The 27,899-nt window shown below is 41.4% G+C and overlaps 4 protein-coding genes and 1 long non-coding RNA gene across 28 annotated transcripts in view; 3 read left to right on the forward strand and 2 right to left on the reverse strand.

The window, feature by feature from the left end:
* LOC124294574 overlaps nt 1-1,039 on the forward strand; it is a 2,897-nt gene extending 1,858 nt beyond the window's left edge. Inside the window, exon 3 of the long non-coding RNA XR_006904466.1 lies at nt 349-1,039. This is a non-coding gene — a long non-coding RNA (uncharacterized LOC124294574). The remainder of the gene's footprint in view (nt 1-348) is intronic.
* The window catches only part of LOC107220817 (probable multidrug resistance-associated protein lethal(2)03659), a 19,136-nt gene extending 10,652 nt beyond the window's left edge, over nt 1-8,484 (reverse strand). Inside the window, exons 1-3 of one of the 3 annotated variants that reach the window (XM_046740379.1) lie at nt 8,314-8,484; nt 7,960-8,134; nt 85-206 (exon numbers count right to left, since the gene is read on the reverse strand). In XM_046740379.1, coding sequence (XP_046596335.1) covers nt 85-161 — 77 coding nt within the window. In that variant the 5' untranslated portion in view covers nt 162-206; nt 7,960-8,134; nt 8,314-8,484. Of the gene's footprint in view, nt 1-84; nt 207-3,527; nt 3,845-4,202; nt 4,349-7,959; nt 8,135-8,313 lie in introns of those variants that run through there. The other 2 variants (XM_015659564.2, XM_046740378.1) reach the window with 2 other exon arrangements.
* LOC107220813 (ATP-binding cassette sub-family C member 4) lies at nt 6,601-18,028 on the forward strand. Of its 14 annotated transcripts, none has more exons than XM_046740363.1 (18): nt 6,607-7,121; nt 9,162-9,347; nt 9,799-9,910; nt 9,994-10,506; nt 10,823-10,933; nt 11,059-11,193; nt 11,303-11,507; nt 11,590-11,812; nt 11,886-12,533; nt 12,700-13,232; nt 13,323-13,616; nt 13,722-13,951; nt 14,097-14,635; nt 14,710-14,940; nt 15,097-15,434; nt 15,970-16,215; nt 16,323-16,625; nt 16,724-18,028. In XM_046740363.1, the coding sequence occupies exons 4-18, from the start codon at nt 10,433-10,435 to the stop codon at nt 16,850-16,852; spliced, it is 4,239 nt and encodes a 1,412-aa protein (XP_046596319.1). In that variant the 5' UTR covers nt 6,607-7,121; nt 9,162-9,347; nt 9,799-9,910; nt 9,994-10,432; the 3' UTR covers nt 16,853-18,028. The 14 variants fall into 14 exon arrangements, with proteins under 14 accessions (XP_046596331.1, XP_046596329.1, XP_046596319.1 ...); XM_046740367.1 differs by having other exon boundaries at nt 6,607-6,924; nt 7,001-7,121; nt 9,799-10,506; XM_046740368.1 differs by having other exon boundaries at nt 6,607-6,920; nt 7,001-7,121; nt 9,799-10,506.
* LOC107220814 (DNA excision repair protein ERCC-5) lies at nt 17,157-23,824 on the reverse strand. Of its 3 annotated transcripts, XM_046740380.1 has the most exons (10): nt 23,344-23,449; nt 22,875-22,922; nt 22,613-22,725; nt 22,325-22,500; nt 21,585-22,028; nt 21,286-21,505; nt 19,979-21,222; nt 19,606-19,819; nt 19,287-19,523; nt 17,157-19,220 (listed from the first exon to the last, which is right to left on the reverse strand). In XM_046740380.1, the coding sequence occupies exons 3-10, from the start codon at nt 22,698-22,700 to the stop codon at nt 18,562-18,564; spliced, it is 3,282 nt and encodes a 1,093-aa protein (XP_046596336.1). In that variant the 5' UTR covers nt 22,701-22,725; nt 22,875-22,922; nt 23,344-23,449; the 3' UTR covers nt 17,157-18,561. The 3 variants fall into 3 exon arrangements, with proteins under 3 accessions (XP_046596336.1, XP_046596337.1, XP_015515045.2); XM_046740381.1 differs by lacking the exons at nt 22,875-22,922; nt 23,344-23,449 and adding an exon at nt 23,715-23,824; XM_015659559.2 differs by lacking the exon at nt 22,875-22,922 and having other exon boundaries at nt 23,344-23,468.
* Nucleotides 22,920-27,866, forward strand: LOC107220816 (suppressor of hairless protein). Of its 7 annotated transcripts, none has more exons than XM_015659562.2 (3): nt 22,920-23,190; nt 25,118-25,989; nt 26,077-27,866. In XM_015659562.2, the coding sequence occupies exons 2-3, from the start codon at nt 25,240-25,242 to the stop codon at nt 26,845-26,847; spliced, it is 1,521 nt and encodes a 506-aa protein (XP_015515048.1). In that variant the 5' UTR covers nt 22,920-23,190; nt 25,118-25,239; the 3' UTR covers nt 26,848-27,866. The 7 variants fall into 7 exon arrangements, with proteins under 7 accessions (XP_015515048.1, XP_046596340.1, XP_046596341.1 ...); XM_046740384.1 differs by lacking the exon at nt 22,920-23,190 and adding an exon at nt 23,684-23,808; XM_046740385.1 differs by lacking the exon at nt 22,920-23,190 and adding an exon at nt 23,697-23,812.
* The last annotated feature ends 33 nt before the right edge of the window (nt 27,867-27,899 follow it).

Here is a 27,899-nt window from a genome sequence, read left to right on the forward strand (position 1 = left end):
CCCGTATGGAAAAAAATATATTTAAAACTATAATTTTAATCATGCCCGAGAAGCAATATTACAAACATATATCTATTGACTTACGAAAAAGTAAGAGCGCTGAGACAGTTGGCCTTCGCCCGTGGATTCTTCACCTTTTCCTGCTGCTCTCTGCCGTCCATGACGTCTGTCAAAGTGTTGTATCCACCGGGCTGATTGCTCAGCAACTGTGAAAACACACAAAAGAAAAAGAATTTCCAAAAACCCCCACTTGCCGTTCTACCAAAACTATAATTGAGACTGTATGGTCAATCCATTGCAAATACAGAAGCTGCAGAAGATAATTTCTGACGTTATCCCGTCGTATAGGTAGGTGAACAATATCTGACGCGGTATGATAAAGTGGGCACGTTTCTTTGGACGAATCGCTGTGGCACGACCGCCTCTTCGCCGTAAAAGAGACTAAGAGAGTTGAATAAATCCAGGTTCCGTCAACGATTATATATCCGATCGCGATGAGTAGGTGACGCGCGTTACCAGAGATAACAACATACATCGGTGTGACATGTGAATATACGCGCAGATAACAATTTTCATGTCACGAAATTATATAAGGTAAACTTACATACTTATGAGGAAGTTTTTCGTAGAGAAAATGTAATTCGTTTAAAATGTAAAACTATTCTATAATTTCTGATCTACGAATAAAATTGTGCATGAAAGTGTATTATTTTACTATGTATATTGAGAGCCTCATAATATATACAATCGTAATCTCGCGATAATGATAAATAAATCGTCTATTAGTCAAACAGATGAAAAAAAGTTCACAAAAGATTCACAATTGCAGTTGGAAATAAAATCTGCTGTAAAATACTCGCCAAAATATTGTTAAAGTTACAATTTATAATACATGGATGTTAGGAAAATCAAAATTTGCTTTATGAAAGATATCAAATATCAAAGGATTTAAAGAGGACCTTGAAACGCAATATTGTGAACTAGTAAAACCTTATCTCTGTTCATTTATGTAGAGGCTATACTGAAAACTATTTAATCAACAACCAAGGATTACATCCAACACAATGCTTACCGCAAAAAGAAATATTTTCCAACATCACTTTATGATTAACGTGATACTTTGTGTTTCTTTGAAATAAAGAGTAAGTAAAGTAATTAAAATCAGTATTTTCGTCCTTGAAAAATCAGTAATAAGCCGAAATGCTTTTCCTCCTATAACCAAGTTCATCTAAATTAGTATTTTATTCAAGCTATTGATGGTAAGAGGAAGTACTACTTTATTGTGCAAAAGATGTTGCAGAGTTATAAGATTTGTACGTAATAATCTGATAAGGCGAATTAGCAATGCTATCATTTTCGATGTGTAATTCTTACTAAGAGTTTATGAATTTTGTTATCTCGGTGCACACTGTTAATACTCGGACAATATTTATCACCCGCTAGTGGAATATGGTAAATATTAATTATATAATTTCTACTATCTGTGTGATTTACGGAAATTTCACCTACTCTGATCACATTTTTTTTTTTTCCATCACTTATAAGTAATTCAAAATATTGAGATGATCTGCCGGCCTTGGCGAGAATGTTTTTTTGACTGTGTATACATCCGTTCAATTAATCTAACGAATTTGTGCTGTGTCACTGCGGGCTGGCTGTGACGTCATTCGTGTACAAGGTATACGATTTCCTCATCTGTATAGGAGTACGCGCGCTTTGTTTCCTTAGGAGAAACTGCTTCCATAATGCTGTACTAACTGTTATATCACATTTCGTTTTACACATAAATGTAGCGATCGACCGTGGTAGCCTTAAAACAAAAAGATAACGAGCAAACAACACGACTCGCGCTTCTCCGCGTTGATTACGGGCTCGACAGATATTACACACCCATAGACAATTCTAAATGTTTCAGTATTATGCGCAAGATGATGAAGAAAACGTGTGAAATGTCACACGCACGTTTCTGCTCTGCACGTTTTCTTTTCGCGCTAAATCCCGACAAGAATCTAGCAGAAACGGCGAATTGTACAACGAATTTTACAACGCACATGATTTTTGAAAACATGAATTCAATCTTTATCACCATAAAGTATGCATGTACGTACATCGACAGAAATTTTGGGTAATACTGCGGTCTGGAATGCGAAAGAACAGTGAAGAACGCAAGTCTTATTAAACTACTATTCTGTCAGATTTGCGATCAGATTAATTTTTCCTTTTCCTGTTATCACATCGTTTCGTGCAACCTCGAATATATTTTTTGCTCTGTAAAAATTTGCGATAAGATAAAATACTTTTTATAATCATGAAAGATTGATTTGGCGTGTGCTAGTTTCCCACAATTGCCAGGTGCAGATTCACACAAAACCTTTCTTTCGTGTGCGAAAATTTCTCCCTCAAACTGGGATGAAATTTGTAATTCTGATATAGATTTATGTGCAGTTTGCAATCGTTATCGAAATCTCGCAGTAAAGTCGGTGGCCGCAGTTTAAATAGAATCACAGTTTCAGCGGCGTCGTTCAACAATTAGAAGCGAGGTAATTTGATCAGTCAAGAAGAAAATATTCCCCATATTGTTAAATTATACGGAATAGTAGATGTATGTTGAATTCCCGAGTGAGCTCAACGAAATTTCAAAGTACACAGTATCTTGGCTTCGGCCATGATTTAGAGATGAGAAATACACAATAACAATGATTCGTCCATACATCCAGAATTATGCATCGCTTTATGCAGGGGTTTTGCAATCATGTTATTCGCATACTGGTGGTATATTGTAGAATTACATTCCGACAAGGACTTCTTTCAAATATCTATCATCGATCGTCGCCGTCAAGGTAATTACGCAACAGGATACATGGTAGGTATTTGATAACTCGAGTCGACCTATCAGATCTCGCCTGCGAGCAGCACAAACGACGCATGTTGAGTCCGCAGGAATTTGATTTTCGCACGGCAAGTCATTTGCCTGAACACCGCGACACCTTTGATCTTTCCGAAATTATATTACTGTGTTTACGTCCCGTTACGTTGTGAAAGCCTGCGTTTAGTGCACGGGCTGAGTAAAAATCACTCAAATATCACGAAGAATAAATGACTCGAAGTGGAAAAACATACCGAACAAGCTTTCGCGGCATAATTTTATATAACTCACTAGTAGTGCGTTGCGGCTTCGCCTGCGATTGGTTTAGAATATTTTTTGTGGCAAAACTATTACACACAGCCATATGCTCTCACGGATGCTTTCCTAGAACCCATCGAGACCTTGAAAAATCTTGAATTAGTCGATGTTCACATAAGTGTGTTACCCCGTTTCGAGGTATGGCTACGAATCCACGCGCGAAGTGTTGCTGTTATTCTACGTCGGAAATTGTAATAACTTTGACGTCCCTGAAATAATGTTCAGTAGATGCAAACGATATCTGTGACATTAACAATCGTCCGGCTTCGTCATATCCAAAGTCACGTTTTGCTTTTTGCTTAAAGTAGGTTAGGTCATTTGATTAGTAAGGCGGTGTACTCACTGTATACAGTTGTAACAAAATCAGAAAAAGAAGACGACCCGAACCACCCAGTTAAGATATCTTCAAATTTAAGCTGGCCTGCATACCGGCACCTCACGAACAGTTTCTTGCTCCGAAAACCCCGGTGCACGCCCACTTGACGAAAGAATCTGAAGCCGATTGTAGGTTTGGCTTCGACCGTGATACTCTCTAAATCACCGGTAGAGACAGAAGCGCCAAGTCATCGTTGGCTCGCGGAAAAAAAATCCCCGCTTCGTAAACTAACAGCGATAAGAAAATGGATTGCCCTAGTTACGTGACAGTTGTTTTTTTTCTTTTTGCTTTGTCTGACCGCTGGTCGTCAGCGAATTAATTAAACTCCCCTTGTGAGTTTCTGCCGTTTTCTAAATTATTATTATTTTTTTTTTATCATCTTTTCACTCTTCTTTATCGATACATTCGATTGTGCGTATTCTATGACAAATCTCTCACAGATCGCGCTAAAAGCTAGTCTCTGCGCGCTAGCTGGCCTCGGATCGGGAGGCCGCAAATCGTTTGAAACAGATGTTTCGAGCGGGATCGCACACAAGTTAAACGACACTCGCGAGTAGCCGTCTGATTGTTTCCCGCCAACGAGCTATTCAGCCACAGTTAGTTATCTGATTGGCACCAATTGGGAAACCATTAAAAACTTACCCTTAAATTCAGCATTGTCACAAAAATTTTGTCCGCTGGTGAACAGAATGTAATTTGGACGTGACAAGGGTACCTGTCAGACCCAGAACTGGACGTTGTTTACACTTTTGGGTTGGACAGCTTCACTGAGGAATTGATGTAACGCACTAACAGTGAACATAAGATTCCTCGGTTATTTCTATTGTTATATAGACTGTGGAAAGCGGGTGAAGTGGGAAATTATCGGTCGGGGTCAGAAGTCGTGAACCGTGATTATCGTAGTATGTTTGTTGTTCACACATTAGCGCTCTCAGTGATTACACTAGAGAACACACGTTGGCTCAACATGTGGAGAAAATTGTTATTTTTGGGGTTCTTGGCGGCCTTGAGTTATCGTGGTAGAACTAATGAAAAGCGTTGTTTTGAGAGAAGCGCGTGTAAACATACCTACATACTACGCCCGAATTTCAGATGCACGGTTGTTTTCAATGTTCAATATCTCCATTAATTATTAATATTCATTTTATAAGTACCACAGATTTTCATCCATAAAAATGTGGCAAACAACTTAAAAATGTGAAAAAATGCGGACATTTTTTCAATTCTTCATAAACGCGAATGAAATTTTCACCCCATTTTCAGCTGTCAAAGCCTTCCTAATCCTCCTGAGCTCAAGTCTGCTAATTTTTCAGTTGTTTTTGTGCCAAAATAGAACATTGTACTTATAGGATAAGTCGATACAAAAAAAAAATTTCTTTTGTGGTTTAATCCTTCCTAGTTTTCTTAACATTATTTTATTCCCGAGTTGCTGCTGATTGGTTTAATATTTCATGTTTTACGGTCCGAGCATTTCATACGGTATATTTACGTTGACGGAAGATTCAATTATGCCGCCCAAAGCCGGGAGTAGAGTCTAGTGGCGCCTCAACGGTAGAGATGCGCATTATTCGATAATAAGGCGGCGCATGATTGCCAGTAGCGTTGAGACAAATCCGACAAATCTAAATTAAATGTATAAATTGTTTTCACGTATATCCAACCATACCTATGGTTACAGCACACCGATAAAACAGTCAAGCAATGCTTTTTCTTCCGACTTAATTTACACACATTGAGAATTAAAACTAAAATCTTATTTTCATCAAAATGAATTACAGCTAATGTTCCTCAGGGATAGTTTATCTTTTTATTAGTGAAAGAATTTTTAAAATAGGTTTAGTAGTTCCAGAGATTACCCCTTACATACGCCAAACAATTTTACCCCTTTATACATTAGTATCGATATTGTGAAACGTATATAATTTTTGAACTACTGGTAAATTCGAAAAATTAACGACGGAGCCAGGAATCGAACCTGGTATCTAGCGATGCTTTACCGGAGCCTTACTCCACTAGACCACCTAGCCGCGGTCATTGACTGTCTTACGAGCTTCGCACCAAGAAGCGTAAGATTCCAAAATGTAAACACACTTACAGACATTCTTACAAGTTGTGCTCGAAGAGGAAGAACACTTTATATATTCACACATTAGTATCGATAACATTAGTATACATAATATTGGTATAGATAAGACGCCGTGCATTGAAATCGGTAATGGACACGGTGTAAGATAGACGGTGGTGCAACTCGAGTTGGATGTATGATTATTTTACTAATGTAAAGTTTACGAGTTGAGTCCAAGTGTCAGATGCGCCGAAAAGCCACTGCCTGCGAAAATTTAAACCGTCTTTCGGAACACTTTGTATCCATGCAAAAGTTAACATCAACATACAATTCGTCAAGACCACTTTCTAAATAAATTACGATCTTTGAGAGAACCTAACAACGATATGGTGTTTCCGAATGCCGATACCCATGCTGACAGTCGGGACACAGCAGTCTTCCCATTTTACTATACTGTAACAACGAGGCAATCGAGAATTGCACCTGACAAATAAACGGCTTCGTGAGCAGAAATGATATGACCAAACACCCACGAAATAAAGATACTGGAAAAATGCGTTTTCATGACCACTTATTCTTACACTGTGCCATCAAAGCATATGCGTGTGAAGCATTCAGCAAAACGACGCCATTATCGTTCCATTACTATTTACATTCTGGCTAGAGTCCCTATAAAACCAGGGACTCTAATTCTGACTTTTTTATATCATGACGAAATAAGATAAGGTATGTTTCTCCGACGGACGCATTTTCGTTCCGTTTAGCGCTGATCATATTTGACTGTGAGGCCAATGGAAGCCATCTTCATAATGTGCAACGCTATCAACGCTATACATACATCATGCGAAGATTTCCACACTTTAAAATGTGCGCCAAATGATCTCGAATGCGATTAGTTTAAAATCCAAGATGGCTGTCAATATGTGTGTGGGATGCGATTGCAGGGTCGCGCGGGTAGCGCAATTGGTTCTTAGAGATGGCTGTGCAAAAAACACATTGGACGTATGTATTCCGAAGTGTGTGATACAATTATAGCGTGTTTACCATGGCTCGTGTACATTTCATTCTCATAAAGGAATCTATATTATAAAATTAAATTTGACCACGCGTAAGAAGAATAAGTTTAAGGATCTTTCGCGACCTCGTCGCAATCGCTGGGGTCCATTGCCTGCGCCGTCGATCGGACGATAGTTCAGTTTCAGTGCGATCACAGTGTGATACTGCTCCGTGGTCAATCGACATCGAACCGTCGACCTCGTGGTTGTCTCGACACTCCGCGGCAAACTGATATACATGTAGGTATGTCAGATGTGTTTCGTGTGTATGTATATATATATATATAACTGTAACAGTATACATATATTATATTATACAGTGAATAGCCCGTGGTTAGGATCGACGAGCCGGCAGCCGCAGAGCGTGGGAGCGTTATAGATAGTTACATCACAGTCGTGCATTCCAGTGCTAACTCTCTCACTTATCCTCTGTACACTTAGGTATGTTGGAATAGACCCATTGCTTATCGCTATGTCGGATTCGAGCTCCTTGATAAACCCCGCTCTTTGTCAAAGTAGATGTTACCGTCTTGACGTGGAAGTATGAATGTGCACATCCATGACACGTATTTCAATGCGTAAGAATACATGTTGCGGATTGCAGGTGCCGCGTGAACGAGATCTGAGCTTTACAGATCTCTCCTTATCGCCGAAGTTCTATCCTGCAATATAATTAACAGTTGATCTTGACGAGTACCTTTCAACACGACATGTTTGCCTCGGTATCAATATACCTGTTCGTGTTTGTGCGTCCGTTTACGATAATTAGCGTAAAAAATTAATGTACCTACGTACGTGTGATATATTGAATTTACTTAATTTCGTTACTGTACGCTTATCGTGGACAGATAAAGTTGTCGTCGGAATTGTACCCGTTATCGTCGCGTACGAATTACGACTACATTACATTTACGATTACATTTATGGAGGTAAAGCAAATTGTAATGGATGTATACCCATTGTTATCATAGTAACTCGCTCAGCCATGCTCTCGCGTCGACAATTTACGTGACACTTAACGCGGGCACGCGTTAAAGTAGTTGAGTAGTGGTCGCGACTCGATTAAATTACGTATATTGAATTGCAACTCTCGCGTTCGTATATAATCGTACTGTACACGCGGTTCTCAGTTGGTACTGATGTCGACATGTGCACATCTGCACCGTGTATAGTTACATACACGAACTTCGACTTTCCTAAACGATCGCATGCAACAATTATTTAAACATAGACCGCTATATCGTGTACTTTTCTGTCAGATTCATTTATTTTTACATACTTTTTCCACTACATCAGGCGACACTCGCAGACAACCGTCGGAAATCGTGATGTTACTGCGATGCGCGAAATGCGAAGCCTCTCCAGTACCACGCGTCGCGTGCCGAGTGGAAATTTTACAATCCTGATATGCCTTGTCATTCTAAGCTAAATTGTTTGACGACGAATTCGGGAAGCTGGAATCGGTATAAAGATGTATAAATACACAAAACAAAGCACAATGTCTATAAGCCCCCAAATCTTCATAGCCCCCTCTTTCCCCCTTATACCCGTATTGCAGCGTATTAATTCTTATATCATGCTACGTATTATCGTAAATTGGGGGCGTAATTATCGCGTCACGCTTCAGCCTCACCGTCATCAGAAGCTCGAAATATGTATAAGTATAGTTTTCTGAGGGTCAAACGAATTATCTGTCCGATCGAGGAAATTATTTGAAAGATTATTTGACGGAGTTTGAGTATGCGTAGAAAGATTATGGCGCTCGTTTTTTTTTCCGTCTAATTCAGCTCATTCCGTAAACACTGAAATGTGGCTAGAGTAACCTTGTCGAATTCTACCTGCAGATACACTACCATACATGACGTTTTAAAGCAGGTAGTAATGACTTGCAGTTCTTTCGTGATTGGCGAATGACAACACTGGCGGGTAATTGTTCCGTAACGACGGTCGGCACAGTTTCTCAAACTGTACTTCATCCTTATATCAGTACAATAGTTACTAAATGGCACGAGTGAACGTATGTATTACGTATGTTTACGTATGTGTGCGCATAAATATAGTCGCGTGTATGTGGAATTTTGGCCTTGACAGGTTAGGTTAAACAGAGATTCAGTTAATGTATCTCTCTCCTCGTTTTCGGATCGTTTCGCGTGTGCCAACAGTTATTTATCAGCGCTAATGCACGCTAGCCGATATATTGAACGACAGTGACTACTCTGCTTCAGAATTAGTCTGGTCGCTTTGCCTCTACAATATTTCGTTATCGACCGTATGTCCTGATACATTCTTGACTTCAATTACTCCCCGTGTCCGCGTACTTTGCTCGTTTGAACGATGCCTCCACATCTGCAAACAATGGTCAATCGAGTGGCCTTGGCAGCTGAGAGCTATCGGTTCAGTCTTGACTAGTTTTTGATTAATTAACTCTGGTGAGTGGCGATCATTGAAGGGTTAATCAAGTGTCCTTGTTTCATATTTTAGTTACTTCCTGCCTACATCCACCGAAAGGCATCGTAAGTCGTTGTGGATTTAAGGAAGAATATTCTGCCAACGGGAAAACTTGTAGGTCACATTGTATCTCGAGACGAATTAAAAGACAAACGAGGAATGACTTGAAATTGTTTTACCACTGTCTGAGGAGATCGATATATTTCAATTGGGAAGCTGGTTGGTATTATTGCTTTGTTAACAAGCTTTGATTAAGTATTATTGTAATGTTGATTCTTCACCCGAGTTGGAACATTGTACAAAGAATCTAGTAACTCGCTTCACATATCAATTATCAAAGACACGATTGGGACCCTTCTGTTTAGTTGAGCTTATCCAGTTCGCCTTTGTGTAGTAGCAATTACTCAAAATGAATGCAAGTCATCTTTGCTTGAACAATGTACCTGCCGCGTACTTTTTGTCGCATACCCGGTCGTTTAAAACCTGCTTACTCATCTCGGCGAATCCGGGTAATACTTGAAACTATTTTTCTCAGCCTGGCACAAGCATGGTACATCTAATTTTATTTAGATAACATTGCGTGTGCTTGTAAATTTTTCATTGCTCGCGGAAATTGCATCTTTTTACTTTGCTCGGATTTTGAATAAAATTATTTATTATTTTGCTACAGAATTTCTACGCCTTCAAGACTTTTTCCAATAAATCTAAGGCACTCTAGCAAACACCAGATTTCAATGAACAAAAGAAGCACTTCTGTGATTGCCGAGAATCTGAGCAAACAAGTAATGAAACGTTTGAGATAACACTCGTTGTTATAAATATACTTGTCGTCACACTGATTCTATTAGAGCTCTGAAACTTCCAGGAACAACAATCGTGATAGTCAAGCTGAGAAACTTCAAATAAATTTTGTTTTCAAACTTATTATTTAAACAATACAGTTGATGTAAAGTAAAGCAGTTGTATAAATTCTGTAAACTTTGGGTGCTTGACGGAAATAGTTATCAACGAGCTGAAGAAGCATCCTTGTTTACTGAGACGTAACAAAGTGGTTCAATAAGTTTCATGCAATAACTATAAAGTGTTTCATTTTTTATAATGAAGCTTAATCAATGAACATACGTTAAATGAACAATCTGATAATAGAGATCAATATAGTTGAAATTAAGTTTCTTTTGTGCGACAATAATTTTACTGGTAAATTATTTTTGTCCCATTATCCACGCATGTATAATATCTTCGACGTGTTATACTTGTGGTAATTTGTCTACACAAACACTGAATGGGAATGCTACAGTTGAGATATGGATGCAAGTAAAACAAGGAGCACACCTAATCCTCGAAAAAAGGCGAATATTGTTTCTGTACTAACATGGTGGTGAGTTATATCTGATTTTTTCAATTTCCTTACACCTGAAACAAACCCAATATTGAATCCATGCTGATCAGTCACAGCTGTAAGATTGTTCTGTTAGCCGTTTTAATAGCCACGTGTAGTTCTTGTTTGTATATAGCTTTCATGTAATATCCTAGAGGTGTGCAGAATTGGGCAATAGAATTTCGAGACACACTTGAGTTAGGAATCATTTTTTTTGTTAGCTGTGGAAGTTTCGTCAGCTTTTCATTAGGAATCTTCAAATTGTGGGTAAACTCTGTCTGAATTTTTTTCTCTTTTTTTATCCTCTATACTCTAGGTGGACGATAGAATTGTTCAAGAAAGGGTACAGAAAGATTTTGATTGCCGATGACTTACACGATCCTCTATCAGAGGATAGGTCAACGGCTTTGGGCGACAGACTAGAGAAGTAAGTGTGTCAATCCTTTTACAGATGGTTAGTACTGAGAGTCACAGACTGTTTACTTGTGCAGTTTAAATTGGAAGATTTCACATTTCGTTTTTACTAATAAATTGTCTGCCCCATTTTCTCAGGCAATGGAACTACGAATTGGAGACTGCCAGGAAATGGGGGCGGCAGCCAAGCCTTCTCAAAACGATTTTCCTGACTTTTCGCTGGGAGTATTTTTTGCTCGGTTTGATGCAAGTTTTGAACGAATTTGTCATACGGTGAGGAGTTGAAGAACAAATTACCTGCTCATTGTTTGTCTGGATACCAGATACCTATGGCAGCCACAAGTTCTTATCTGTATTGAAATATGACTTCTCTTGTCAACAGACTGGGCACACCAATATTGCTGGGAGGTTTGCTCAGCTACTTTAAGAAAGACTCGAATGTCATGCTTGAAGAAGCGCTCTACTATGCAGGCGGTATTGCTTTAGCATCGGCGGTCAACGTCATCACTTTGAATCAAGCCATATTTGGTGCTTTTCACATTGGTGGCAGAATCAGAGTAGCTGTATGCTCTCTTGTGTACCGAAAGGTAGGTTATTTTCTCATGTAATTGAAAGGTGGTGAACGCATTGACAAATCACCAGTAAATATAACCCAGAATTTTGTTCCAGGCATTGAATCTCAGCATGACAGCCCTTGGAGAAACAGCACCTGGCAAAGTCGTAAATTTGGTCGCCAATGACGTCAACCGATTCGATGTAGTTTCTGTTTTCTTGCATTATTTGTGGTCCGCCCCTATCTCTACACTGATAATTACCTACTTTTTGTACAACAAAGCTGGATGGGCAGGGATCATTGGTATAGCTGCGGTTTTCATCGTTGTTCCTCTACAATGTGAGTTGAATCGCTTATTTTTTTCATTCCCATCCCAAAATGTTGCCCATGCCTAATTGATGATTGTTACCAGCATACTTGGGAAAACTCTCTTCAAAATACAGGCTTCAAACAGCGCTGAAAACGGATGAAAGAGTTCAGCTGATGGATGAGATCGTATCTGGGGTTCAGGTGATAAAAATGTATGCCTGGGAAAAGCCGTTTTGCGCATTAATAGAATTGGCCAGAAAGCTTGAATTGCGAGTTGTCACCAAAACTTCATATCTTCGTGGAATCTACATGTCGTTCAATCTTTTCACCACGAGAATGGCATTGTGGGGCACCATGATTGCAATGGTCTTTTTTGACCAAGAGCTAACCGCAGACACAATTTTCGTTATTTCCGCTTATTTCAACATCTTGGCCCAGACAATGTCCAGCATGTTTGTCCGAGGTGTCGCTGAGACAGCCGAATGTATGGTAGCCGTGCGACGGCTTCAGTACTTCCTCATGTATGACGAGTTTCAAAAAGTTATCGGGCACACCAAATATTCTTCTGAAAATAATATCATTCGTGGATCTATGCAGAGCGTTAATCAGGCTCCAAAATCCGATCTTCCGTACATTGACGATGAATTGACCGATAAAAGTGCAGTTCCTGACGATTATTCTAGAGAAAAAGCAAACGGAGTGGCAATACTTGCCAGCGACGTGCTGAAGGATACCGTCGATCTTGTCAATGGTTAGTGATTGTTTACCATGCAAGTATATTGTTTTAAATGTTGATAGTTTTATTAACAAAACATGTACCTTGCCAACTCACATCCGCATTTGTATTCATGTTTGTTTTTATTTCATACCTATGCAAGATGGGTTCTGAACTCTACATGTCAGGTTTGATTGCACAGAAAAATCTAAAAGCGTGATGGACAACAAGATAGCATTGAACAAGGAGCAGTGGGCAATAAAGTTGACCAACGTTACCGCAAAGTGGGAACCCTATAGTCCTGAGAACACGTTGGACAGCGTCAACCTGCAGTTTGACAAAGGGAAACTGTACGCTGTGATCGGAATGGTGGGAGCTGGGAAAAGTTCGCTACTATCAGTGTTACTGGGTGAGTTACCTCTCTCAGAGACCAAGGAGTTCAGTGACGTCATAGTGAAAGGTAGCCTGAGCTACGCAGGGCAAGATGCCTGGGTATTTGGTGCTACCGTTCGTCAAAATATCATCTTTGGTCAGCCGTACGAACGTCAGCGTTATCACAGAGTGACAAAGGCCTGCGCCCTTCTCAGCGATTTCGAACAGTTCCCTCAGGGTGATTTAACCATCGTCGGAGACCGTGGTAGTTCTCTTTCGGGCGGGCAACGCGCAAGAATCAACTTGGCCAGAGCAGTCTACAGGCAGGCTGATATTTACCTCCTCGACGATCCACTGAGCGCGGTATACCCACTGCTTCCATTAATATTCGTGTCCTTTTATGTCGAATCAAATTTGACGATTTATTTTATCCTTATTAATTCCGAATTTCAGGTAGACGCGCACGTGGGTAAGCATCTTTTCGAGGAGTGTATTCAACGCTACCTCGCAGGTAAGACAAGGATACTTGTAACGCACCAGCTGCAGTACTTACAGGGGGTTGATGCTATCATCTTGTTGAATCAGGGAAGAGCAGAAATATTTTCTAACTATCACGAATTATTGGCATCATATCCCGACTACGAAGCACTTGTCGGTACCATGGGTGAGGGGGATGGAACTGCCAGCGAACGAGGCTTACCTAGTGAAAAGGGTATGCGTCGTCAGTATTCTAGCACGAGTCATCGAGTAAGTTCAATTATTTCTCGTTTGCTTGGAAAAATATAAAAATTAAGCAGTAATAGAGGTTCATGTCCTAGACTCAACTTAAGCTCGTTGATCCTAAAAATTTAGAGTCAAACACCTGATGCCAGCGGCAGCATTGACACAGATATGGAAGATGAGGAGGAAGACAGCGAAGGCCTAGATACGGTAGAGGGGACCTCTCGTGGCACCATTCAAGGCTCCGTTTTTCTTAAATACTTTCAAGCTGGTGGTAGTTTGTTCATCGCCTTCATTGTCGCGGTGCTGTTTATCGCCACTCAAGTTGCAGCCAGTCTTAATGACAAGTTCGTTTCCTACTGGTGAGTCATAAATTTGCCACCATGATTGGTTCCTAATAATTTCTTTAATCCGCTTGGCAATTTGGTAATGTATGCAATTGTGCACAAAAATAATTTCCAGATAGAAAGTTACCAAGTATGTCTGTACATGATCATTTTTCTACAGGGTCGATAAGGAAGAATCTCGTAGAATGATTTCACTCTCTTCTCATGAAAGCCTCGACATAAACGATACCGGCGAAGGAACAAACACTACGAATTTACTTCAGCTGTCTAGAGACACGCAGATCTTGTTATCGACGGAAACGTATATGTACATATATACGGGGATATTGGTTGCCTTATTTGTAGCCGCAATCGGCAGGTCTATGCTTTTCTACAAGTTGTGCATGTGGAGCAGTCAATCTCTCCATGATCGAATGTTTGGGAGCTTGATAAGAACGAGTATGCGGTTCTTTGACACAAATCCCAGTGGCCGGATCCTGAATCGCTTCTCAAAGGATATGGGAGCTATAGACGAGTTACTGCCCAAAGCACTTCTGGATGCTGGTCAGGTCATAATGTTGATGATTGGTTCGCTGATTGTTGCTTCTACCGTTAACGCCATGTTCCTTATTCCGGTGGTTATCATGGGTGCTATTTTCGCCTGGATACGCAAGATCTACTTAAGAACCAGTAAAAACGTGAAACGACTGGAAGGAATCAGTAAGTAATCAATCGTCGGACCTGAGTTTGCTCGCAGTTTTATCCCACAATGCTTACACTCTTGTTATTTTCAGCACGATCCCCAGTATTCACTCATCTGAATGCAACCCTTAATGGCCTAAATACAATCAGGGCTTACGGGGCGCAGGACATACTTAAATACGAGTTTGACAAACATCAAGATCTGCACACCTCATCGTGGTATATGTTCATCACAACCAGCACGGCTTTCGGCTTCTCACTCGATTTCTTCTGCCTGATTTTCATAACTCTGGTTACATTCAGCTTCATACTTATCAAAGGCAGTGCGTATTCCTTATGTTAAATGTGTTATTACAGGCTAGTGATCAACCAGGAAGAGTCAGTGAACTTTAGTCAAGCAAAATTGCCGCCACCCTGTTATATAAACATTGAGGACTAGAAAAGAAACAGGCTTAAAAACTTGTTCATCTTGCTTGCAGATTTTTCGGGGAGTCAGGTCGGTTTGGCGATAACACAGGCAATGGCGCTAACCGGAGTCATTCAGTGGGGAATGCGTCAGAGTGCAGAAGTGGCCAATCAGCTGATGTCTGTTGAGAGGGTAATTGAATACACTCAGCTGGCACCAGAGCCCAATCTGAGGGACAAGGGTATCACCAAAAAACGTAAAGCGAAATCAATGTCCCAGCCGCCACCCCCGCCACCCCAGGATTGGCCGAGTTACGGTTGCATTCGACTCATCGATGTATATATGCGATACGTTGAGGACGAGGCCCCAGTGCTCAAAGGATTGAATCTCGTTATTCGCCCTGGTGAAAAGGTTAGCACACACTTGTCGAACTCATAATTAATGTAATTCAGTTGATCCATGACATCACTGAAATATACTCTACTTACAACGCACGCCGCGTATGCTTTATCCTAAAGTGGAGCGGGCCAAGAGAGATAGCAACTGTTAGAGTTCAGATAGTGATGTTGCCTTTTTTTAATTCGCTGCACGCGCATCAAAATACAGGAAATTTAAGAAGTAAGTTAAATATTCAAGATTCATCAAATATATACGTATGAGATGCACCACAATCTTTAAAGGAATAATTCAGTCGGACAACAACTAATACTTGCATTCCATATTATCTGTAACGCATTGCTACGCATGAGTTTGATCTAAGGTGCTTTTCATTCAATGGATATGAGACAAAGATTTATATTTACGGGTGGTTGTAGATTGCGAGTGGAGATAACTCAAGGTCACGCTAAAGCTGCATGCTCAAAATGGGCTTTTTTGCGGTCCGGTTAGGGTATATTTTAGTGCTACACATTGACGATTTTTCGAAATCCATCTCACATTCTTATAGGTCGGTATAGTCGGGCGAACTGGAGCGGGCAAGTCCTCGTTGATTTCAGCATTATTCCGCTTGGCAAAGATCGAAGGATCCATGCAAATTGACGACATAGACACAGGGTCCATCTGCCTAGAGGATTTGCGTGCACGAATATCCATCATTCCTCAGGATCCAGTTTTGTTTTCAGGAACACTGCGGCGGAATCTTGATCCATTTGAAGAGTTTCCGGATCGACTATTGTGGGAGGCTTTAGACGAGGTTTGTTAACTTCATTTTTGCGTTTTTTCATAGTTCTTTATATTCGAAATCTTGGTCTACGCCGACATCCTGAAAATGTTTCATTCCCTTCGCACATAAACATACAGGTGGAGCTCAAGGATGCTATAACGACTGGTGCTAACGGACTTGACTCCCGGGTTTTGAAGGGAGGCAGCAACTACAGCGTCGGTCAGCGGCAACTGGTCTGCCTGGCTAGGGCAATACTGCGGAACAATCGAATACTTATGCTAGACGAGGCCACTGCCAATGTCGATCCTCACACCGACGCCCTCATCCAGCGTACCATAAGAACCAAGTTCGCGTCTTGCACGGTACTCACTGTCGCTCATCGCTTAAACACCATCATGGATAGCGACAAGGTCCTTCTAATGGACCGTGGCCGAATGGCGGTGAGCTTTTGTGAAATTATCCTTGTTCTGATATAACAAGGACCATCTCCCTCCTTCCATCACTTCTAATCATTTTGAAACACGATTTGTTTTTGTAGGAATACGACCACCCGTACTTACTTCTGCAGAACGAATATGGACACTTCAACTCCATGGTGAAAGAAACCGGTCGCGCGATGTACGAGCAACTAGCCAAGATTGCCGAACAGTCTTATAAAGCTAAGTAATTACTCTAACAATTGGTAGTGTTCAATTTTTAATTATAGTTACGATATTACCTGGCGCAATGAGAAAAGGTATGTTTATTCATGAATAAACATACCACGAAAGTAGATAGAAATCCGGATATCCAATGTAGGTCAAATATTCGTGCTTTGTGAAATACTGTATTTTATCAAATTTTAAATTTGGTTTGCGGGTTTACTTGACAAGATCTTAATCACCGCTTAGTTCACGTACCTTCAAACAAATGATCGCATTCATTGATCTGCAACAATCTAGTTTAGTTTTGGTTTATTTTTTCATAGATCCATCCATATACAGCTATTGCAAAATTTACATCTATCACTGACATCAAAAAGATGACCGAATATCCAGTTGCGGTAAAGACTCCGAAGGGGCAATAGTGATGATTATTGCATTGCAAATAGTACCTGTACCTACAGGGTAGATAATGTGGATATCTGATTGTTAGGAGTTAATTTTTCAAATATATTGGCCCATGCTGGCCCATTGCAATATTGTTACCAGAACGGTTATCAGAGTGAATGATCATGTAACTATGAATCGACTGTCTTGGACAGCTGTAGATGAATGGTAGTTATGTAATAGGCAAATCTGTGCATTACGTATGCAGGTATATTTTATACTGATGGAAACTGAAAGTTTTTTTTTTTTAATAATTCTTGTAATATCGATTTCGGGCAGTTTAAACCATTGTGCCTTTGTTACTTGTTAAATAATCTGTGGCTGTCATTAATTTACCCAGCTGTTTTATAGACTGCGGTACATATTTTCTTATTACGATCTTGTGTGATGTACTTCTAGTTATTATTATCATTGTACGTGCTTTAATAGTATATTTTTTACTCATTATATAATTACGTAATATTAGTATTCATCCAACAGTTACTGATCCCTGATTTTGTAACTGCAGTGAAACTTCCATGTATAAGAGAAACAAACATGTCTAACGTTGTTGAATATACTTAATGAATTACGGCTCTGTGTACAGTGATCCGAACAAGTTCTCAAAGAGTGTGAACCATTAAGGCTGTAGATACACAAAAATGGATTTGTTAACTGGATCACTGTATGTACTTACAATTAGTGATTGACTACTGCCGCTGCATAACTGTATGTATGTACATTATTACTCTTTTAAATTATACACATATATATTATATGCATAGTATGCATTACTGTATGGTACTGAACGTTGAAATAGTAACCGGTCACATCTCCTGAAATTATATTCGGCGGATATGAACGGTTTGATTGAAACGATACAATACTCTACTGAAGTACGCATGCACTTCAGCCGGGACGTGGTAGGTGCAAACCCACCTTATCGGGTCGCACGTTCATCGTAGTATGATATTTAATAATGTTAAAGCAGTGGAACCGTTTATGAATAAGTATTTCAAATGGAATGAGGAAAATACTGGTACCTCTTCGATCGCACTTTTATTCAATTAAATAACGAAACAAATTCATCGATACACATAGTTGTGGTGGAAAAATACAAGACAATCATACCGTACAAAACGTTGTAAAAATAAAATCTGTACATCTTAAAAAAAACATCTACCGGCACCGCCAGTGGCAATGAAATCAAACAACTCATGTTTCATGCCACAATAAATATTACATGCAATATGTATAACTGACTTTGTCGAGGCCGAGCTTTGGGAACAAAATTATCTTACCTTTGGCTCTATGAACTGTCGCTGCTCTCCGAGAGCTCGGCCTCACTCTTGATTTTGCGGGCAGTCCGTTTGGATCGCTTTGCGTATCCTGGGCCCTTTTTTGATTTTCGAAAAACCTCGATAGCTCGTAGCTTGTTCTTCAACGCGTTTGCTTTGTCCTTTTCCCGTTGCGGTATGCACTCCGGCTTGGCAATAGGTAGCTTTGTAGCCATTTCCGTTGAAGGAATTATCTTAACAACGCCGACGGCGGATGATTCCTCTTTTTCCTCGATTATGGGTTTTAGAAGGTTCGGCTCGCTAGACTTTGGTTTGCTTTTTCTAGTGCGTTTTTGCGGCACCTCGAAGTCGGCAGTTTCCTCCTCGCGTTCGCTTCCACCTCCCAATCGCTCGACCGCCTTCTGAACTCGTTTGCTAAGCATTCCTTCTATACATTTCCTAGAAATCTTCACCTGGAAGTAGTCGTCGATCCCTTTCTGCTTCTTCGACTCTGCCTGTCGCTTCATTATTGGATTGAATATAACTTCGAACTTGCTTTTCGTCCATCCGAATTTATTTCTCGTAAAATCGGCCAGTAGCGTCGTGTTCGGCTCGTTCCATGTGAATCCCTCTTTTGATTCGTCGACGGTCGGGGCGAGATATGCCTGGACAACAGCTTCACTGGGGAAACCTGAAAATTAGAAGCAACGACGCGTTCGTGACTTGAGGATTGAAAGTTAATGTAGCGAACGCCCACCTTTCTCGACGTGAACATTCTTCAATTTCGTACGTAGAGATGCTTTTCCGGGACCTGCTGCCCTCCCGGAATTTACCCAGTAGCGGAAATTGGTCAAGCCTCGCAACAGGTTGCCCCCTTCGGCCGGAAAAGCAGCGAGAATTTCGAGCCCTGTGACAGGACCGATTCCCGTCACTCCTACGGTGTAGTCACTGCCAACTAGAAGCGCAAGTTGCACCATTTGCTCTCTGGTGAGATCTGTAAAATGGAGAAAACACAAGAAATGGTTGGTGACCGTGTACAGAGACGAAAAACGAAGTCACCGTCATTCGGCACTTACTGAAATGGTGGCGAATGTCGCTGGAGCGGAATTGCATGACGTGTTTGTTCAGGTTGAAAAAGTTCTTGTACACGCAACGACCGCCGAACAACCATATATCTGAATCGTCTGTTATCGTGCCGTCGGTTAGGTTTATCGTTTCCAAGTAAGCACACTGAGCTTCCGCTTCCATCGGCGCAATCACGTAAGGAATTCCGAAAAAACGTAGAAGCTCCTGAGACACACGAACTTAATTAGGCTAATATAGAGTGGCAGTGAAGAACGTTCACATATTTTACCTTCAATAATTTTCAAAGAATTTTTAGATATAAAAATTTGGGTTCAGAGTTAAACAAATGATGATGATTAATCATACTGAAGATCAGTAACACACTTGAGCTTCCATACGCATCTGATCCGTAATATCAGTCGCTTGTCTCTCTAGGCGACCGAGAGTTCCGCTTAGCTCTTTCTCCTCGGTCTCTAATTGCTCCTGCATCGTAATGAGTTCTTCCCTCCGGGTAGGAAACTGGAAAGCTTTCTTCTTATCCTCATCCACGACGCTTGGTGCCGGCTGCTGATCATCTTTTGCTTTGTTGTTGACAGTCAACGCCTCGACGTTTCCGGCTTTTTCATCGATTTGAGGCGAACTGATTGAATCAGCTGCCGTATATCCGTCTGCTGCTCTGTTCTCCTCACTCGTAGTCTGAACCGATAGTTCTAGTGGTGTTTCGTGTACATTTTCGTTCACCTTTGATTGCTCTGGTGATGGTACTTCAATTTGGCTACGCCACTGGTCTGCGACATCGCTACCGTGCCGCATTTCATGTACTGGAGGCTGTGTAACTTGAACCAGGCTCGCATTGTTAGCAAAAACATTGGCAAACATGTCATCTTCGGACTGTAAATTTTGCACAATTGTTATTTCGAGCACGGGTTTGTTTTCTTTCATTGCCGAATATGAGATATTTGGTACAGGGACATCTGTAACCTCGACAAAGTCATCTGATTCGGAGCTTGACGTTGTGGCTGCTTCTTCGTTAACCGTCACATTCTCGATTGCGTGATGAGCAGCGGGCTTAGGACATTTGTTGTTCGTGGATTCGGAAAACTCTGTAGCCGCAAAATCGGGACACTCAATGGGAACATCGATTGGCGAGTAGCTGCGAGAATTCGTGCTCACGGGCACGTTATCCGTATCTGGCTGAGATTTTCCATCTTCGCTATCGGCGGGTTCGGTTTTAATGATGAAATCCAGAGCTTTCAAACATCGCTTAGAATCTCGGGGTCGATCGCGGCCCGACGACTTCTTAGACTTGTTTTTACTCTGCTCAATGATACACAAAATTTCCTCTTGACTTAGGCCGCTATGTTCCAGCATATACATCATCGCAGGATTGACGTCGCTGGATTTCATCAGCTTTTTTAATTTTTTCGATTTCATGACTGTGACTTCTGGCTCATCGCTAGATTCCCAGTCACTCTCCCAGTCTTCGTCAAGCTCGTATTCCTTCAAATTTTCAATTATCTCCACATTACCGTCTTCTGACGGAATCCCGTTATTCTCTGAGTTTGAACTCAATGAACTGACTTTGGTAATGTCAGGTTTTTTGGCTGTCAGAACATCCTTATTCACACCTGAAAATCACAAACAACAGTAGCAACTGTTCAATATGAGAAAAATATGGGTAAGATATTTACCATTGATATACACAAATCTTGTCAAGTTGTCAGCTGCAATGCGACTCGCATTATCAATCTTTGTAGTTGTAGCAATCCCCTGTTCAGTGAGAAGGACATCCAATTCTTCCAAAGTCATGGTCTTGCCTCCCATCTCTCGCTCAGCTTCCTCCAAACATTCCTGAACATTTCTCCGCTTAAGCAAACGCTTCATTTGGTAGTTTGAAAAATCGTGAGTATCCTGAAAAGATTTTTCAATCATTCATAAAATCATCCCTACCTTTAAATATTTCATTTATATAGTCAAGAGCAAAGCAAACCTCAGGCATTTCATGAAGACATCCCCAAGAGTTTTCCTTCCTCGACGCCTTTAGATCGGTTAGTATGTCGTGACGGACATCCGGTGGCAATGCCCTAAACTCTGTGCTGCTGACATCAACACTGTGGATATTTCCTTTCCATTTGGCTTGTTTCCTCGGACTAAGTTGAACAGATGATTCGGTTTCTGTCTCCGGATCATCTTCGTTCTCCGAAACAAACTCGCTGCTACTGGGAATGACGGGTAGCTTGAATAAATTCAGAGACGAATGTACAGAGGATCGATCGACTTTCTCACTGGTTTCCCCCTTTTCTTCCTGCTTCTCAGCACTTCCAGCACCCAGGGCTCCCTTGACTACCGTACGTTTAAGCAAATTATTTATCAAGTCGTTCTTCATTTTTTGCGCCTTACTAGATGCCATAGATTTCTGCTTTCTGCGAGAAGCCTGGACAGGGGGATAAGACAATAGAATAATTAACTCCGTTCTCTCACTACCTTATTCCCACGCTTAGCCTAATTGCATTTTTACATACTTGCATTAAAATCAAGATAACAAACTATATTCTGCATATGATATAGCATGTGAACGCTTGTATGTTATATTCGTTTTAGGACATACAAAATAGAAGTTTGAAACTTTAATTTTGCCATACCAAAAGTAGAAGACAAGGTGTCCTATGTGTAGCTATATTTACTCAACAAACATGAAAATCTGCACCATCTATTCCTGACGAAACTTACAATCGTGTTCTTCTTGAGCAGAGGTACGCCGCCATCAAATACAAACACAGGTTTGATCTTATAATACAGTAATTTACATATTCGATTGAATAACCCAAGAAGATGAGCATTGGGCAGAGGACTTCCGTGCCCATCCTGATATCCTTGCATCACTTGATGCAACCAAATGGAAACATCTGAAGGTTTAAGTTAAGATAAATGTAGAATGCAGACGTGGGTATATGAGTATCATTGCCATTGAGGTAACCAATGATCGAGTTTGGTTGATAATGGGTATTGAAAGGATACCGACGGCGAGGACTTTTCCCTCCAGTGTTTCTAAAGCCACTGGTTTTCCAGCAGCATCCAGCAGTCGCCACAGACCATGAACGCCCATGGTGAATAATTATATATCATTAATTCTGAGGAAACAAATTTCATATAACACTTGTCGGAAACATTTACATCAGTTGTAAGTTATTGCTTTCGCGGTTTTAGTATAACATAACCTCAATTATTGATGGTACTGACACGGATGTTATGGTCGTTATTCACGATTGACGTTACTCACCGAAACGACAGGGACGAGACGCATCTTTGCTGATCGTCGCTGTGCGTACTACGTAAAATTATTCGCGGTTAAAAAAATGTAGCTCATGTGCAAACATACCACCCCAGTAGTCTATGTCGCCACGACGCGGTGCGCAAAGAAGTAGAGACATTGAATGGAAGGAAACTAAAGATTGAATCCGATGTCTTTATAGATGAATGCATATCACCCGGTACATATTTAAAAGCTGGGGAGGATACATACAGACCATTCGGAAGAAACGATGAAGCGATTATCCGACAAATGCAGGCCTACACGCAAGCATCGCATGTTACAGGTACACAGTATAGGCAAATTTGTATGTATCATAACTACTAAGTATTCATATGAATAATGGAAGTATGTGGCGTAATTATCGTTTTATGTATTACGATTTGTCAACGAATTCATAGTCAGGTTTACCCGAGTCGAACAGCGTGTTATATCTTACATGGTAGCATCAAGCGAGCAAGATGGAGCGCGTTGTATGCATACACACGTCACACGGTAAATACTGTACATACGGATGTACATCGACACGCGTGTGCGTGAATCGTGGTCATCATAACCACGCAGTTAGAAGTGGAATGGAGCGGACCGGAGTGGGGTGAGTGAGGGAGTTGAGGCCACCCACCCACTCTTTCCCACAGCAGGTTTTTCCCACGCCCTCGAGGGTAACCCCAACATCCTTTTGCGGCAGCAATTCCAGGCGTTGTAGCTGGGAAGTGGGGCCGGCGGGGTCGGAGTAGAGTGGGAGACGAGTGCCCAGGCCAGACCGGGGCATTGTAGAACAGTAAAACAATAGAAACTTCAGCCACTTACGATGGAATAATAACTCTACGCCGTCGCGGGGGATTGTTTAGTTCCATCCCAGACTCTGACATTGAACCATCATTGTCCAGGCATACACACGTCCGTATGTATGTAGCATACATGTGATAAAATGTTACACACGGCTCGGACCACTTTTAACTAATAAAATCTATCGTCGCTGCCGCGGGGTGACGGCGGCGAGTCTCGCGAACTCCGTTTTTAATTGCCGTTCAGCGCAACACTCGCCGTCCCCTTGTGAGTAATTGTTCTCTGTCAAAAGTTCTTCGGGTCGGAGTGTCTCGTAGCAGTTTTCTTCACCGTAGAACCGGCGACGCATGTGTGTAGTACATACGTATGTGATACATGCATAGCTCATAGATACGCTCGTAGGGCCAATTGACGTCGGATGGTGCGGTGAGTTTGCGCGAGCGTTGGCAGAACTGTCGGAAAATTCGTAAAGTGAACAGGTGTTTTTTGAATGGATTAATTGTTAGGAAAAGACAGGCAGGCAGGTAGGCTACAGTTGTGTACAGTGTATTGCAGTCAGTTATTCTCGGGACCGCCACAATGCTTCCGAAATAGTAATAGCTAACGAAACGAGGTATGGATGCCGAAACGGGCGTCTCTACCGAAAACATTTCTCACCCTCGTAGTTACCAAATCGAAAGAACTGACGAACCACGGCTGGACATGGATAAAGCCGTTCGCAGCAGTGGGAAATGAGGTAGGCCTGTTTGTTACCCGTACGTTTTCACCCTGTCTGCAATGCAACCTATCGTAACCTCGCGGTAATTCGGTGCAATATATTAGTAAACAAACGTCTCGTATATGAGTACGCTCGTAAATACGTAAATGCATAGGTATAGTATACGTGCGGAGTGATATATGCATTCACGTGTATATTTGGTACAAGTGAAAGCATGTTTTTTCCGAGCAATCCTGTTTCTTTACTACTTTGCGATGTTTGGATGATAAATGTTAAATTCAACATTAAATTTGCAAGTACGCTTGAGAGTAGAAATAATTAAAAATATTGCGTTGTCATTACCGACAGCGTGCTCGTTAGGGCCAGTAGAGCAAACGTAGCTAAACCCGCTCCATCTAGGCTAAAGCGAGAAAAGCTGGCAGTGCCTCGGATTGTTTGACAACAATTAACCGTCGCGCGTGAAAATTCGTTTATCTGCACGCATGTAATTTCTGTGATTTAATTCAGATGCTTTCATTCGCCGGGTTTGATATCAGCTGGGTATCGCCGAGCGATGGTTGCTACCGCGTGTGATACGCGCGTTTTGCCTTTTAACATAGTACGTTTTTAAAAAGTGAGATTATGTAGGTTTAAATCGTACAAAAAAAATCAGAAAAATATAGAATAAGCAGCTGTATCTGTGTCTGTAACACGTATTGTTTTCCAGATGAAGAGCTGACCTGCGGGCAAGTGGCAGGGATCATATCCACACGTGCGAAGATGTAACTGGTGCTCTAAAAAGTGGTGCTCAGAAATTGGTTTCCTGCCTAGATAGTAACGAGTGTAAATATGCCGCATCAGTTTGGGCTGCCTGCAATGGCGCACGGCATGCAGTCCCCTCCATCTCCGTCAGCTGTGTCGTCATCCTATCCTAGATTTGCCTCCTCCGGAGTGTACAGATCTGATACAGACCAGCGGCTGACGCGTGAAGCGATGGAGCGCTACCTCCGCGATCGAAGTGACATGGTGATAGTGATCCTGCATGCCAAGGTGGCACAGAAGTCGTATGGCAATGAGAAGCGGTTCTTCTGTCCTCCACCATGCATATACCTCTTTGGGGATGGGTGGAGGATGCGCCAAGAACAAATGCTACGCGAGGGGGAGTCCGAACAGTCGGCACAGCTGTGCGCCTTCATCGGGATTGGCAACTCAGACCAGGACATGCAGCAGCTGGACCTCAACAACGGGAAGCAGTATTGCGCTGCTAAGACTTTGTACATATCAGACTCTGACAAGCGAAAACATTTTATGCTGTCGGTTAAGATGTTTTATGGTAGCGGACATGACATAGGTGTATTTCACAGCAAGAGGATAAAGGTGATATCGAAGCCGTCAAAGAAGAAGCAATCCCTCAAGAATGCCGATCTATGCATTGCCAGTGGCACCAGAGTCGCCCTGTTTAATCGCCTCAGGTCCCAGACTGTCAGCACCAGATACCTCCATGTCGAGAACGGCAATTTTCACGCCAGCTCAACCCAGTGGGGTGCCTTCACTATACATCTGCTCGATGATAATGAAAGCGAGTCTGAAGAGTTTCAGGTATGCTATCTTCTATCCTGTGAGATTAATTTTACACCATGCACAATGTCATGCAAGATCTATCATGGTATATTGTGAGATTTGCAGGTTCGAGATGGGTATGTTCACTACGGAAGTACAGTAAAGCTGGTTTGCTCGGTAACAGGCATGGCCTTGCCACGTCTGATAATCAGGAAGGTAGACAAGCAGATGGCAAGTTTAGAAGCAGATGACCCAGTTTCCCAGTTGCACAAGTGCGCCTTCTATATGAAAGACACAGATCACATGTACCTCTGTCTGTCCCAGGAGAGAATAATACAGTTTCAGGCAACGCCGTGCCCCAAAGAAGCCAACAAGGAGATGATCAATGATGGCGCCTGCTGGACCATCATAAGTACAGACAAAGCAGAGTATCAGTTTTTCGAGGGAATGGGGCCTGTCCGTTCTCCCGTAACTCCAGTCCCCCTGGTTCACAGCCTGCACTTGAATGGTGGTGGCGACGTAGCGATGCTCGAACTAACCGGGGATAATTTTACACCAAATTTACAAGTGTGGTTTGGCGATGTTGAGGCCGAGACGATGTATAGGTGTCAAGAGAGCATGCTGTGCGTTGTTCCAGACATTTCTTTGTTCAGGGGGGAATGGCTCTGGGTTAGGCAGCCCACACAAGTCCCAGTTTCGCTAGTCAGGAATGACGGGATTATTTATGCGACGGGACTGACGTTCACTTATACCCCTGAACCTGGGCCACGGCCACACTGTCCTCCTGCTGACGAGATAATGAGAGCGCCGAGGTCCATGCATGATCCGAGTCTGCCCCCTGCGATTGCCGATGTTCCTTGGAATATTCACCATCAGCAGCCTCAGTCGGGACTCTGATGTATCGCGCACTGCCAGAATCTGAGCAGTGGATCGGCTTCTAATGACAGCTACAGTGACAGTGACGGTGAGAATAGCTCTAGTGGTGAAAGTTTTTTGCGGCAAGCTGACGAGACTTAGGGAGATGAGTGTGACATGTGCAGCGACAATTTTAGGTGATGCCGAATTGTAAAAATGCTTATCATCTACAAAATTTGTATGAATCTGGTCACTAAGTACAGTGCTGCTGTTCGTAAAAAAGATATAGAAAAAGAGGGAACAACAGTTATGAAGGGAAGAAAAAAAATATAGAAACGGTGAATAAACTTTATCCTCATCTTCAGCTTCATTGTTCTCCCTTATACTCGATCTGATTTTCTATGAGTAATTCTAGAATCTGCATTGTATGAAAACTATTATTTCTAATAAGTCCCCCCTGCCATTGAAGCAATGGGCCGTAACAGGCCGGAAAAACCAGGAATCATTGGAGAACTTTCTTAATCTAGAAAAGTCCAGGAATTTAATATCACCCGGTCATTTATTGCCACCCTGATTATGGCTCCTCGTAAGCGTGTGGAGTAACAAACTCGTATGTACAAGAAATAATACCAAGAAGACATTTTGTAATATTTTTCTTACCATATTTATAATCTTTTAGCTAAAAATGTGAATATCTGTTATTTCTTCTACACACGAATCGAAAAGCGATACATATGCAATTACCCTTTTCGTAATATACCGTGTAGATGTAATATGTACGATATACAGAAATAATATGCAGAAATCTGAATCCTGGCCGAGAAAATACTTGTATAAAAATACCTCAAGGGTCCATTAGTATATACACGTGGTATGAAGTGGGACACGCCTTGTTTCAATTATTTTTTACGTCTTCAAAAGATATTGAGAAAAAATATCCAATTAGAATACTTCTTTCTATTTTCAAGTTATAATTGTAGATATACATAATGCATATAACATGTGTTTGCATAATGGAACAGCACCATTTATAACAATAATACAATGATGAATACAGATAATATTTCAGTATATCGCAGTTTATGATTGAATGT

This window comes from Neodiprion lecontei, chromosome 5 (genome assembly GCF_021901455.1).
Source record: "Neodiprion lecontei isolate iyNeoLeco1 chromosome 5, iyNeoLeco1.1, whole genome shotgun sequence".
In the NCBI taxonomy this organism is placed as follows: domain Eukaryota; kingdom Metazoa; phylum Arthropoda; class Insecta; order Hymenoptera; family Diprionidae; genus Neodiprion; species Neodiprion lecontei.